General features: G+C 38.8%; 1 protein-coding gene across 1 annotated transcript in view; it reads right to left on the bottom strand.

Annotated features, from left to right (window-relative positions):
- The window catches only part of SLC2A13 (solute carrier family 2 member 13), a 146,138-nt gene that overhangs the window by 108,214 nt on the left and 23,596 nt on the right, over nucleotides 1-14,328 (bottom strand). Inside the window, exons 2-3 of the mRNA XM_002193899.6 lie at nucleotides 11,043-11,202; nucleotides 7,073-7,281 (exon numbers count right to left, since the gene is read on the bottom strand). Coding sequence (XP_002193935.3) covers nucleotides 7,073-7,281; nucleotides 11,043-11,202 — 369 coding nt within the window. The remainder of the gene's footprint in view (nucleotides 1-7,072; nucleotides 7,282-11,042; nucleotides 11,203-14,328) is intronic.

Below are 14,328 nucleotides of genomic sequence, written 5' to 3'. Positions count from 1 at the left end.
CAGCAGGATTCTTAAACTATAAGCAGAGATACCAGAAACAATCTACTTTTTTAAAAATATAGTAGTCACATTTTTGTACAAGGCAAAAAAACAATTATGTTTTTTATAAATTGCATGTCTCAAAGGTCATATTGGCAAGAATAAGTTAGTTACTTAAAAGACTTTAAGGATGAAAGGAAACCAAAAGTCTTATCTCTCTCTACTAATTGTTTCGTACAATAATTCATACTTTCAATATTCTTTGCCAAGTTGTGTAGAAAGTTTTTTTCTTTTTATCTGATTGTACACTAAATATAGTTAGTATACTTTCTCAAGATCAAATGTCTCCGTGTTTTATTTGCCTGCATTGTATGAATTTTAATTATCCAGTAGGGCTTTTTTTCAATGGTTTCAACTCCAAACAAACTCCAGTGGAGACCTATACAAAAATAATTTTTGTTCTTGAGGGAACAAAGTACTACTTCTATATGTAAAATTGTTAAAGTACAAGAATGAGACCAAGACATTCCATTCTTGCATCAGCCAACAAACCTAAAAGCAAAACCCACTTGGAACTGATGCTGGCATTTGGTTTGCCAGAAGCAAGAATTTTAGGCTGACACGACTACCACCTATATTGTATCTGGAGACTTCCTGAACAAATACTTAACCCAAATCCTTTTTTTCCTCTTGCCCCAAAGCCTTCTACTTAATTTCATGGTTACAGGTAACAAAAGCCACTGATTATCACAAAAGAAGTATTAACTTCAAATAAGGATTTAAGTGCCTGGAAGTCGAATTTGATTCAGAGATCTGCACAATCCTACCAGAGCATCACAGTAGTACCACGTTTCATTAAATAAGATCACAGCTGATGTCCAATAACAGTAAGCATGACTATCACTTTTTGAACATCAAGCATGTCAGGCAATGGCCTTGGGATAAAAAAGGCTCCCAGAAGCAAGAGAAGAATTATGAATAAGAATGAAAACACTGCAAGCTTCTAAGTATCTCCCTAGAAAGATGCATATAAAATGGTTCCAGCCACAGCCAGGAATATAATAAGTTAAAATATTACTTAAGAAGAAAAGGTGCAAGAAAAAGAAACACTGGAACCAGGAAAGTCTGAGGGTCCAGATCTCCTGCCTAATAATGTCATATTTTAACTCTCAGTTAAATGGATAAAATTACAAGTTGAAACCCAAAAGCAATGAGGTGGTTTTACCTTTCTGTCATAACACATTTATCTCCAACAGGGAAATATAAAAGCGTTTAAAAGGAGACTGACTCACTGCTGAAATAGGAAATACAGCAAAAATGTTAAGTGAGTCAAGTCTATGAGACTGAAAGAATGGCATCTTTCTTGGTGTCACAAAAAAAGCTCAGTTATTACAAAAGTGCATTAAAATAATGAAAGCACAGGAAAATGCCTAATCTAGAAGCAGTGTTCATTATGTAACATTCTGGTACAGACACAGAATGGAAGGTTAAACAACTGTAATGACAAATTTTATAAATGTCTCACTGAATTTCACAGAAGCAGCATGGTTCTATGCACTGCTGAGCCCCAGCAGTTTTACATGGCAAAATCAGTAAGTGTAACATGTGCAAAGAAGACAACTTCATGATCAGAAGCAGACACACGTACATGGATAACAACAGATAACAAAAGGCAAAGGTGCACATGCAGAGCAGATAAGGTCAAGAATCTCAACCCTAATTCACAGGTTAAAGAAATGTGGAAAAAATAAGACTGGGGGAGATTACATTGCTCTCCTAATTACAATTCACAGTTACACGACCTTCCTCTACACAAAAATAAATGTCTAGTCTTAATGCAAATGACATTCATTTCATCAGGATGCTAAGTTAGTACCAAACACATCACTTCTGGTTTTGTGTGAAATACCATCCATGCATCCTGACACATCACAGCTGAGTACAGCTATATGCAGGGGTGGGAGGAAAAGCCATGCAGTTTGCAGAGACTTTTCACCCAGAAAGACAGTACATACAGACACTTTTCTCTAATTTGTATTGAATTTTGCAGTTATTATATAGAAGACTTTTGATAACAGTCCAAGTTATACAACTAAGCACTACTTCTAGAAAATCCAAAAATGTGTCTAGCTTATCACTTTAAGAACTTCATAGTACTGTCCAGCATATGGAAAATTACCAATCTATTTAAAACATCACAAGTGGATGCTATAATTATTTCTTTCCACTCAGAAGTGACTACTAGACTGGCAGCGAGTAAAACTTTTACAAAAGGTCTGCTAGACAGCTTTATTTTCATGCACAAACCACCACATTAAGTTCACACCTAAGTGCTTGCTCTAGAACTAACATTACAAATCCCACACTTTAATTCGCTTAAAAGCACAAGCTACTTCATCTATACCCACAGCCTGACAAATCTGGTGGCCTTCTATGATGGGCTTACAGTAGTGGTGGATAAGGGAAAGGCAAAAACGATCATCCACCTTGTGTAAAGCATTTGACCTTGTCCTGCATCACACCCCTGTCCAAACTTGGAGAGACATAGATTTGATGGATGGACCATTCAATGTATAAAAAATTGGCTGGATGGTCACATTAAAAGACTTGTAGTCAACAGATCAATGTCCAAGCGGACAGAAGTGACGAGTGACAATCCTCAGGGATCGGTGCAGTAACAACTCTGACAGCAACATGGACAGTGGGATCAAGTGCACCCTCAGCAAGTTTGCTGACAACACCAAGCTGTGTGGTGCAGTTGACAGGCTGGAGGAAGGGGATGTCCTGACAGGCATTATGGGTGTGTGTGTGAGAACCTTATGAAGTTCAACAAGGCCAAGTGCAAGGTGCTGTAGCAGGGTCACAGCAGTCTCAAGCACAAAGACAGGGTGAAGAATGGATCGAAAGCAGCCCTGGAGAGAAGGGCTTGAGAGTGCTGCTGGACAAAAAGCTGGACATGAACCAACAGTGTGTGCCGGCAGCCCAGAAAGCCAGCCACATCTTGGGCTGCATCAAAGAGATAAGACCAGCAGGTCAATGGAGGTGATTCTCCCTCTCTACTCTGCTCTCATGAGACCCTACCTGGAGTACTGCAGCCAGCTCTGGGGCTCCCAGCACAAGACAGATGTGGATCTGGAATGAATCCAGAGACCCAGCTGACCACACAGCTGGTGCACCTCTCCTACAAACACAGACTGAGAATTCGGGCTGTTCAGCCTGGAAAAGAGAAGGCTCTGGAGAGCTCTTAGAGCACCCTTCCAGTATGCAGGGGAGGGCTTACAAGAAGGCTGGAGAAGGACTTTTTAAAAGGGCATTTAGGGACAGGATGGGGGAATGGCCTTAAGATGAAGAAGTGTACAGTTAGATTAGCTATTAAAAGGAAATACTTTATTGTGGGAGTCTTCAGGCACTGGATCAGGCTGCCCAGAGAGGTTTTGGATTTCCCATCCCTGAAGGTGTTCAAGACCAGGCTGGATGAGTGTCCAGGTAGAAGGTTTCCTGCCCTTGGCAGGGGGATTGGAATTACATGCTCTTTAAGGTCCTTTCCAGCCCTAACCATTCCATGATCTTTGATTCTGCAATTAAGCCCCTGTGCCAGGGCTTAGCTGCATTGCTATGATTTGATTGCCTATTTTTAACTGAGGTGCACTACAGAACCTCTGCCTTAACTATACTAAAAACTACAATTCAGCAGCAGTGTGAGTCAGATTTGTTTTGCTAGGAAAATGTGTGCCAGAATGCTCTCCCAGCAATGTCTTTGATCTTTCTCTCAACTGCAAATCCCTTCTGACCATTCTCTCCCTTTTCTCACCATGAGGCTTCAGAACTTAAGCCAAGGACTGGGGAATCTGTGAGACACAGCATATCGGAGGGAGAAGGTCACTCTGCACCTATAAACTACTCTTTGCTCAATTCTTAGAGAACACTGTTTCTAAAATCTTCTTCATTCCAATTTTCCTATCACCAGCCTGTTTTTGCAGTACAGCATCTGAGAGCTGATGTTAACAGATGATGATTAGATGATGACAAAGATTTGACTCGTCTTGAAATGTTACTGCAGAATGCAATGCCCTCCCCTCCACTTCTCAAAATGCAAGGGTACAGCACCAGAAGTCACACTGCAAGTGCATAACAGAGCACACAAAAGCAGTATCCATGGCTGCCAGAAAAAATGTCATTTGTATAACCAGTCATGAGGAAAGTATTTGTCAAAAAGATACATTATTTTCCTGATGCCAATCTCAAAATGCAAAAATGTAAGCTGCTTATCAGTATCAGCAGCATTAATTTGACTTAATGTATTGGAAAGGACAGAGAAATGTGAATCATTCACTGAACAGGTATCCCATAACTGTATAGAAGACTTCTGAAGCAGAAGTTTGTTGCTGAAGGTGTTTTTTTTTCATTTTGAAGACAGATGCTGCTTGATGGCCATGTGAAAAATGCAATTAAGTTCTCTAGTTTTATGACACATATTTAAGCCAAACTTTAAAATAGCTTAAACAATACAGATGAAGTTTCTGTATGATTCACTCCTCAGGGATTGAGAACAGTTAATAAACAGTTACAAAAGACATTACAGTTCCTCAGTGTGGGACTGGAGAATGTGTTATGGCTGCATAGTGTTACTTCCTTGCAGAGAAGGAGTCAAACACAGCCTTAGTTTCACTTAGAAAGTGATGCCCTAAGGAACTGGCAAAGATGCTTGTGTATCAGTCAATGAAAAAGAACATCTGCCCTTTCTCAAGAAAGAAAAAGACAGCAAAGGAAATGGCACTTTTACCTAAAAGTTAGCCAGATTATTTTCAATATGCAAAGTCATCTTTCCTTAAATGTCATGTACACACACTGTCAGTTCAGGTTTATTGAAGTTTTTTGTGAAACTGGAATGAGGTTCAAAATATCTGATAGGAATTACACTCATCTGTCATTGCTATTAACTAGCATTTTAAAACACTGTCTGCCACAAATAGGAGAAATTAATTTTACAAGTTTACCATTAATATAGATTTAAAAAAAAAAAAAAGCCACAAAAAAACCCAAACACACACACACAAAAAAAAAAAAAAAAAAAAAAACCAAACCAAAATCACACCCAAACTAATATGCCCACAGCAAAATAAAATGTAAAGTCTTTTCAGATGCACATGTTTAAGTTGTCAGTACCTGAAAACCTGCCAATGAAACCATGAACAGAAAGTTGCTTTTGCACTACACAAGCAAAATTCAATACTGGGGATCCAGACAACTCCTCAAGAAATGAAAGCAATTACAATTTAACACCACCTGTATATACCACCTGTAAGTCACAGAAAGGTAACAAAGGCAATGTATGTCTTGATGCTGACATACAACATACCTCTTTATAACAATGAAGATCTTGAGTTAAATGAGATTAAAAACAATTATAATCAAAATCAAAAGTGACCATAGCTGTCCAATACCTGACTGCTAAGAATTTATGACAAATGGGACAGCATATACTTGTAACTACCCTCATTTTTATAATGCCCTTGGGTAACAACTTTGAAGCTGCAGATTACCCAAGAGCAAAACATTGATTGTCGGTCACCAAGCTTTCTCCTAGGAAATGTGATTGATTTAACTAAACTCCAGGAACACATTAAGTTTTTGGGGAAGTGTGTGGGGAAACCAAGAGACCTGCATATCCCTGACAACAATCTCATTGATTGATGACACAGTTAGTGTCCCAGTCAAAACTACACATATATAAAGGACTTATTTAACAATGGAGCCAATCCTACTGCACCTACAATAACACATTTGATTCACAATTGTCAAAAAGCATAAGGGCAGAAGATTTAAGAGCAACAAGTAAGGTCATAGCCTATAGCCCAGTGATGAAAAACAAGGGATTGAGTAGACCAAATGCCTGCTCCTTTTATTTCTACAAAGTGTTAAACTTTAATACTAGACATTAAGTGGTTTTCCACAGAAGTGAATAGCCCAATCCCTTATTAGAATGAAGTCCTAAGCACAGGACTCTTAAGCCCAAGCTGTTCTATGAATACCCCCTTCATCTTTTTATCAAATTAGCTTTCATGAACTTCATTTCCCAACCCCAAAGAACTGGGAAAAAAAGGTATCCAAAGCCTCAAAAACATAATGTGAGGAAAAAAACCCAGCTGTGCTTCATACTAGTGATGAATATTTTAAAAATTCTTCAACTATATATGTCAAATAACTTTTTCCAGACACATAATTATTTATTGTAAGGTTCAAAGACAAACTCAATAAGGCAGTGAGAATAGGTATTATCAGATGCTGAATCTCAGTTTACACAGATGTAAAGTAACATCCATTTTTCTTTCCACCAGCTCTAAGAAGTTACAGTATTTTCCTGTCAAGGATAACTCATATTTAAGAATCTTACTTGACATTCACAGGTCAACACTTCCAGCAGAAAGCAAAAAAAAAAAATATGCAGAGTACAGAAAGTCAATCAAATGGTAATCTTGTTTTTTAAGTACACACATGAACACAAAGTTTTGAGCAAATAGGACAAAAAGATTCAAAAGAGTGAAAAAAAGGATCTGATTTAGGTGCCTTACTCTCTTGAGGACAGATCAAAAGGACTTTCAGAAGTTGCTTTTACAGAAAAAGAATCTCTGTATTAAGGCCTTGTTTTGTACATCTTTTCAAAGGCTTCTTGTCTAGAATGCAGTTTGCTGGATAATTGAGGCATGTACAATGCCTTCTGACCTCTCTCGTGTCTGTTTGGCCTTTTCCACTGATGAAAGAAACCAAACTTTATTTTATTTATTTCCACTCTTGGAGATGGGCATTCTTAAACTTATCCATTTTCTGAAAACAATTCTCACGTAAGTGTAAGTGGCATAAATTTAGAATCCTACAAAACTTAACTCTTCCCTCATTTAAGAAATCAGAACCTAATTTGAAAGTGCAGGATCATAGAAATATCTTCATTTTTGAAGCTATCAGTACAAGAAATACTTCAAAGAGCAAACTGATAAATAAAAGCATCAAGCTCCCACAGGCTACAACTTCAACATGTCTTTTGATTTTTATCTCCTCATTGATAGATACAGTGGCCAACAAGTATTCAGCATACCTGCTCCAACCTCTTTTTCTTCTTCTTCAATGTTGTTTTTGATGCTGTCATACTCTTCATCAATTGCCTGGTTGCCACGCATTTGGGACAGAATTCTGCGTGCCCTCTGAGTCTGGCCTTTCTGAATGAGCCAGCGGGGACTTTCGGGAAGAAACAGGAACCCAAGAAACTGTATAACTGCTGGTACAGCCGACAGGCCCAGCATGTACCTGGAATTAAATAAGAAAATAGATAAACATTTACTATTTGCCTACAAAAACACACTATGAGAAGATTCAGTTACAGCTAGTCAAGCTGTATTTACAGATCAAATCTCCCACCCCTCTTATTCTTTCTCACTGTAAGTTAAGGGGCCAAGGATACTATTTGGCAGGTATTCTAGAAAACATGATTTCTCCTTCATTTCCAGGAAATCTCTGCCACCACTGACTCTAGTATCACTGGTCCTGAGGACACTAAGGAAGACTAAATAAAAAACCTGAAATATTACACTGGTTTGGAAACTGATAAACCCTTCAGTACAATAATCAACAGAAAGAGAAAGCAAACGCATGGAGAAAACCAAGTACTGTTGATGACAAAGATGAGATTGAAATCCTGCTGTTTCATCAACATATTAAAAATAAACAAACAACAACAACAAAAAACAGCCAGAGAACAATGCATAATTTGGTCAGTAGTACATAGACATGGACATATTTACCAGTTTTAATTTTGAAAATTTCTGACTATAAGCAGAAACACTGAAAAAATTTCATTTCACCAGCGCAGCAATTTACAGGAGATCTTTCAGAGAGACTGCTTTTAAATCTTCAGTCAGATGATTTAAAACTGCATTTTAGATGGCCAAGGGTTACTATTTACAGCATTAAGGCTATTTCTCTACTCAACAGAGAATTACTACTGGTAAAAGCACAGTTATGCTTCCAGGGATCTGCACTGACATCTGTGGCAACACTCAAGCAGGGTTATTTGCTCCATCCAAAGTGGGGGAAATGGCTGTGGAAGCCAAGTACACCACCAATTTTCATGGGTGGCTCTGGTCTATACACATCACATTTTTATATTTTTTCAATAAAACAATAAAAGGATAAAAAGAATTGCAGAACAATGTATAATTTTGTTCTGCTTTTTAAATCTGACCTTTTTCCATTTACACTCACCCAGATTCTTTTCACTTTCATTAAAGACTTTAAACAGTGCTGGTGTCATCTGTATATTATTGCTGTTATCACAGGTTTCACATCAGTGGATATAATCATTAAAACACCTCCAGAAACCAGTCCCTCTGAATATAGAGGTAGCCTGTACTCATAAACAAATTCACACCTTGACATCAGTCAGGAGATTAAGGAGATTTGCTAATCTCCTCTAGCTCCCCTCTCCACAGCCCAGGATGCATGATTTCACAGGTGATTCTGCAACCTCTTACCTGGATCTTTTTATAAAGCATGCATCAGACTGCTAATTGAGTAGAAAGGAGAGAACTGTTATTGAAAACCTTATGTTAGGGCAATGAACCAAATGCATTTGTCAAGTCCAAATGCATTTTGAGTAAAAATGGAAAAATACTTTTTTGAGGCATTTGTGGATTTAACAAAGAAAAACATGGGCAGTACAACAGGCAGAAAAGTGGAGAATGATAAAAAGAATACCCAAAAGGCAATGCAGACTGGATGGCCATCCCAGGACAATGAGCATTCAGACCAGTCTTCCCACCCCCAGCTGAGCCCACAAGTTCTTCTTAAAAACAGTCAAAATTTCCAAAGGTCATACAAGCAAAACTTGGTCTAGAAAGAGCTCAGTTAGCGGCTCTCTTTTTTTTTTTGGTAACACTTTGAAAATTATATAGCTCACTATTAGTTAACAAAGAATAGCATAAGAAAGAAAATAAATTCAAACCATAAAGTTGGTGGAAGGCTTATTAACTGAGTAGTCTTCAGTCAACATATCTAACAGTGTCACTAATCCACTAATGTTCTCATTCCTCATTCACTAATGCTCTCATTCATTAATGGCCTCATTTATTCCTACACTTTTCCTTCTCCACAAGCATTTTGGTAGCTGTGCACAAAATACATAGACCATTGCAGCTCACCAAATTGTAGATTCAATATCTTTATTGGAGTGATATTTAGAAAGCCTTTTCTATTTCAAATGAAGGGTAAAACAAACTCATAGAGATTAAAAACAACTGCTGTATCCTGTCAAAGTGCATGCTGAAGTATGTTTTCATGCATCTAAGTATGCAGATTTAGTTCTTCAGGCTCTTGTTGCTTAAATTTCTTCTCCTCCAAAGTCCTTCAATCACTTAAATGCAGCAGAGCCTCCAGAACTAAGCAGTTGGGTGCCTGCAATCATCTTAGGAGGCAAAAATAATTAAGGCTCCTAAAAGCTTGATTCATACCAGTTGGACTCCACTGGATTGTTTATCACAGGCAAGACAAGAAAGAAACGTACAGATAGTGCTCCCTCACTGTAGTTTCCAATCTGCAAAATTCTGGTCAAAGTTGACTAAAAAGAGCAGGCCAGAAGCAAAATGTTTAGTTGAAAGGGAACATCCATTGCAAGTTCTAGAGTTGGTGAAATTTTCAGAGCAAGCCATTTTGATATAATCAATTTAGAGTAAAAGCAGGCAATTTTAGACATTTCACACAGTGAGCCAGCTTTCAGAAATCTAATATAGTTCTTTCCTATACAGATTACAAGATGTTGTGTTTAAAGCCAGACGTCTAGCAGACCTGAAAAAATCCAACATGAAATTTAATAAGTCTGTTGTAACATTTCTCCTTCTCTGACATACTGCTGCAATAGTATTAAGATGACATTAGCGGGGTTTATAAAGCTAACCTAAGGGTCATGTTAAATATTTGTTTTCTTTGGTTTATTTTAATTTAATATCCAGCATTTCCAAGAATAAGCAGAGCCAAGAAAAATTAAAGTCTCTTAGTGTTTGTTACAGCACTCCAGTGCTGAGCCATTCAGTCAGTAAGAGATACAATAATTGCTGCAATGTTCCTTCTTATATGTAATGACTCAGGGGTAGACACTTGTGATTTCTCCCCACATGTTTGCTGGCCAATCCTTTCAGGTGACAGACCATCTGTACTCTTCCCTGCTCAGTCTTAGGTTGCAATAAACTAGTTGAGGATGGTAAACTAGTACACCATCCTCAATTAACAGCTCCAGCATTGCAGCTGGAATACTTGGAGACCTCATCACTGAGGTGGTAGCCTGTTTCTTCACTCCACTCAATCCAACAGAGCAGTACTTGGCACATACATAAAACACAGCATTACTGCAAAAGTCACCCAGCACGTGCCAGCAGGCTGCAGAAACTATTGCTCTTCACTACTCCACACACTGTGCTGCACTAAGACTACAAATACAAGAGAAAGCCACAAACCAGGAATAACAATGAGAGGTTGCACAACTGGAGCATGTGACATAGAAGAGACTGAGAGAACTGGGTTTGTCCTGCCTAGAAAATAGATTTTTATTATTTTATAACATAAACTTTTAACTCTAAATTTATGCTACAATATCCTTCAATTCTGATAGATTACCACGGCTCAGATTAAGAATATTCATACTTCACCTCTATCTTGCACATATACCATATTACTTACTGGAAAATTGCCTTTTGAAAAATCAGCATGTAAGTATTGTAAATGCAAAAGGCAAGCTACCTTCATAAAAATCATGACAATCATTCATGTTTGTGATGCATATTTATTACTCTCCCACTTTAAAGTTTAGCAAAGTCAAAAAACCTGCACATACTATGAGTATTAAGTTTAAGCAAAAGCAGTAGAGATCTATTTTGGCAAGATTTAATTACTGAAGTTCCATTTTAGCATACTGTTTTACCACTTTCTATGCAAATTCTGTTTTACCAACAAGAATAATAATAGCTGTCAGCCAAATCACAACTATGGCAATTTGCTTTTAGCAAGGAAAGCTCACAAACCTCCATCCATCCTTCGCGAGGTAGCTGAAGATCCCATCGACAACGCTTGCGAAAAACTGCCCTCCAGTGATGAAGAGAGTGTTAATGGTGACTAATCTGCCTCGTAAGTGTGGGGGAGCCACTTCTGCGATGTACACTGGCACAGTCATAGATGCTACACCTACAAGAATAAATTCAGTTACAGTTATTAAATCAAAAGAGATAGTACATCGCTTTTTCATCATAAAATACTATTTTGGGTTTGGCTGAGACAGAGTTCATTTTCTTCATAGTAGCTAGCATAGGGCTATGTTTCATTTTTGTACTGGAAACAGTGTTAGCTATTCAGGGATGTTTTCTTTATTCCTTACACAGAGTCAAGGCCTGTTCTGCCTCTCACCCCACCCCATCATCGAGGCTGGGGGCACACAAGTAGATGTGAGGGGACACAGCCAGGACAGCTGACCCCAACCAGTCCAAGGGATATTCCAGACTACATGGCATCATGCTCAACATACAGAGCTAGGGGAAAAGGAGGAAAGGGGGGCCATTAGGAGTTGTGGAGTCTGTCTTCCCCAACAGCTGTAACACATGATAGAGCGCTACTCCACTGCAAATGGCTCACACCTGCTTGCCCATGGGAAGTGGTGAATGAATTCCTTGCTTTGCTTTGCTCGTCTGCGTGGCTTTTGATGTACCTACTAAACTGTCTTTATTCTAACCAATGAGTTTTCTCACTTTTACTCTTCCAGTTCTCTCCCCCACCCTACCAGCAGGGAGTGAGCAAGCAGCTACACAGGGCAGAGTTTCTGACCAAGGCTGGGCATGACAAGCGGAGACCCAAACTGAGCTGATTTTGGTGTCCAGTAACTCCACAGAAAACACAACCTGTCCTGCCCTGAGTGACCACCCTAACAGATGGAGACCAAAGTCATGGACTAAAGGAACTCAATGGACATTTATGGGCATTTTACAGACATTTCACAGGGGTGGTCCACAGACTATGGGAATTATATCTGTGTATTACATCAAAGAATGGGAAGAGGTTCTTGGGTAATAAGAATGAACTGAATCTAGATAGAATAAGGGGTGGAGAATGTGCTGGTTTCAGCTGGTGTAGAGTTACTATTCTTCATAGCAGCCAGTATGAGCTACATTTTGGATTTAAACTTAGGACTTCGTGTTTACAAAATTAACTCTATTCAAGGCAAAATCTGCACACACTTAAATGAAATAAGCTGGACAATTTGATTTCTGACTTTCAAAGGATGAAAACAAAAATGCAACTAACAAACTCTAGAAGCATACAAAAAGTAAATGGTTGCTAGCAGCTGTATTGGAATTTCAAGGTTGGATGTAAGGATACAAAGAATAAATGTCTTTAATTCAGATTGCATGTACACTGAAATTAAATAAAAGGATAGATATAACTATAGTTTCAAAAGAAAGAAATGCTATGTTTCAAGTAAGCACACATAAGTCAAAGTGACTAACTGAAGACATCAGGTGTTCACAAAACTGTTTAAAAAGAACTTCAGCATGGTTTCCACAACCAGAAACAAAACCAAGGCCAAGGATTATTATTATTATTATTATTATTATTATTATTATTATTATTATTGTTGTTGTTGTTGTTGTTGTTGTTATTATGTAATTTCATTACTGTTATAGAACAAATTGTTTCTTGACTTAGTTTAAAAATATTCCATGTGCTATTTTAAATACAGGTTGACTGGGCCCTGAGCAACCTGATCTAGAGAGTTGCTTCCCTGCCAATGCAGAGGGATTGGAACTAGATGATCTTTAAGGTTCCTTCCAATCCAAGCCATTCTATGATTCAATGCAAAAAACTCTGTCACCATAAGGAAACAAGGACTAATGCTAAACCACAGCTGCTTTTTATTCTGTCCTATTTCCTACTAACTAGGCAAAGAGTCATTTCCGCAAAAGACAGAATGTCCACAAGGAACACACACAAACTGTAAAAACAGTACAACAGTGTAGGAAGAGCACACCTGGGTGCAGCACATGCTTTGGTGGTCGAAATCCCTATTTCCTTACAAGAACCAACACTGACAAGCAACAGTGATTTTTTTTGTAGTTAAAAATAGAAGTACATTGGCAGCAGCCACCCAAAAACCTATTTTGACTGAAGTTAGCTGTGATGCAACTTGAGCAAAGTGAGCACAGCCAAGCACCATCAGACACATCTTCCAGCCTGGGGCAGCTCTAGCAGCTCTACAGACAGCCCCACACCAGCACGGGCCAATGTCAGAGCCCAGCAAGAAATGGGGACACCTAAAAGCAAGCACATGGCTCTTGAAGCACAGCTATGGTTCCTGACTTGTGTCACAGTAGAAGGGCTTCATCATGGGATGGCAGAGGCTTCAGCTAGCATCCACTGCCTGGCTGACTCACCAAACTAAGAGCACAAAATCATCTTTAGCAACAAGATTAGCCTGGCAGGATTGCTGGGAGCCTCCAAAAGCTCGAGCAAGGAATACAGATTGTTCAATAATAAAATAGCATGAGAAGACCCTTTGTTGTGATAGGTAAACACTCACAGCAGCCCCGCAGCATGATAACCCAATTCCCAGCAGGGCCTCCCAGGACATGACAAAGCTTCCTTCTCTTATCAACTGAGCAACCAGCACAGAATAAAAACCCCAAATAAAAATGACAGGGGAAGAAAAAAGAGTATTAAAAGTTTATTCAACCAATTTTCAAAGCCAATCAGAATGTACCATGAAAAGAAGCATTCAAATAGTCTTTTGTATAGTATTTGACAGAGAAGTGAATTTTCAAGCCCAGCCCACCATTAAGGGTGTATCTCTTCCATATTTCATGTCAGTGTTTGAAATAATGACAATTAAAGTGATGGAGACTGCACACATATAACAGCAAATCCTTTTTGGGAAAGCACAGGCGTGTGTCCACTTGCTGCAAACAAAAGCCACCGAGGAGCCATGCGAGGCCACCGGAGCAGAGGGGCAGAGCCCTACAGCTGTGACAGCCCTGGCCTAGTGAGGCTGGGCCTTCCTGCTGCCCCAGCCACCCTTTGCCTTGGGCATGTCACCTCCAATGCCCATGCTTGTTCCCCCACTGTGGTGTGGCCATCTTCCCATAGGCTCCTTGGGACTGTATGTTAAGATGTATTTTTGACACACATAATATGTAGTGAAGTTAATTTGAGAAGTAAAGATTGCAACATCTATATCTGGTTTTTACTGAAAAGCAGTCAGAAAGATGTGCACAACCAAAACCAATATATGCTTTGTAAAAAAGCTACCTTTTACCCCCTTTCAAC

Source organism: Taeniopygia guttata, chromosome 1A, assembly GCF_048771995.1.
Source record: "Taeniopygia guttata chromosome 1A, bTaeGut7.mat, whole genome shotgun sequence".
NCBI classification, from domain to species: domain Eukaryota; kingdom Metazoa; phylum Chordata; class Aves; order Passeriformes; family Estrildidae; genus Taeniopygia; species Taeniopygia guttata.
The sequence above is the reverse complement of the archived record's forward strand: the minus strand, read 5'-3'. Positions and strand labels throughout refer to the sequence as shown.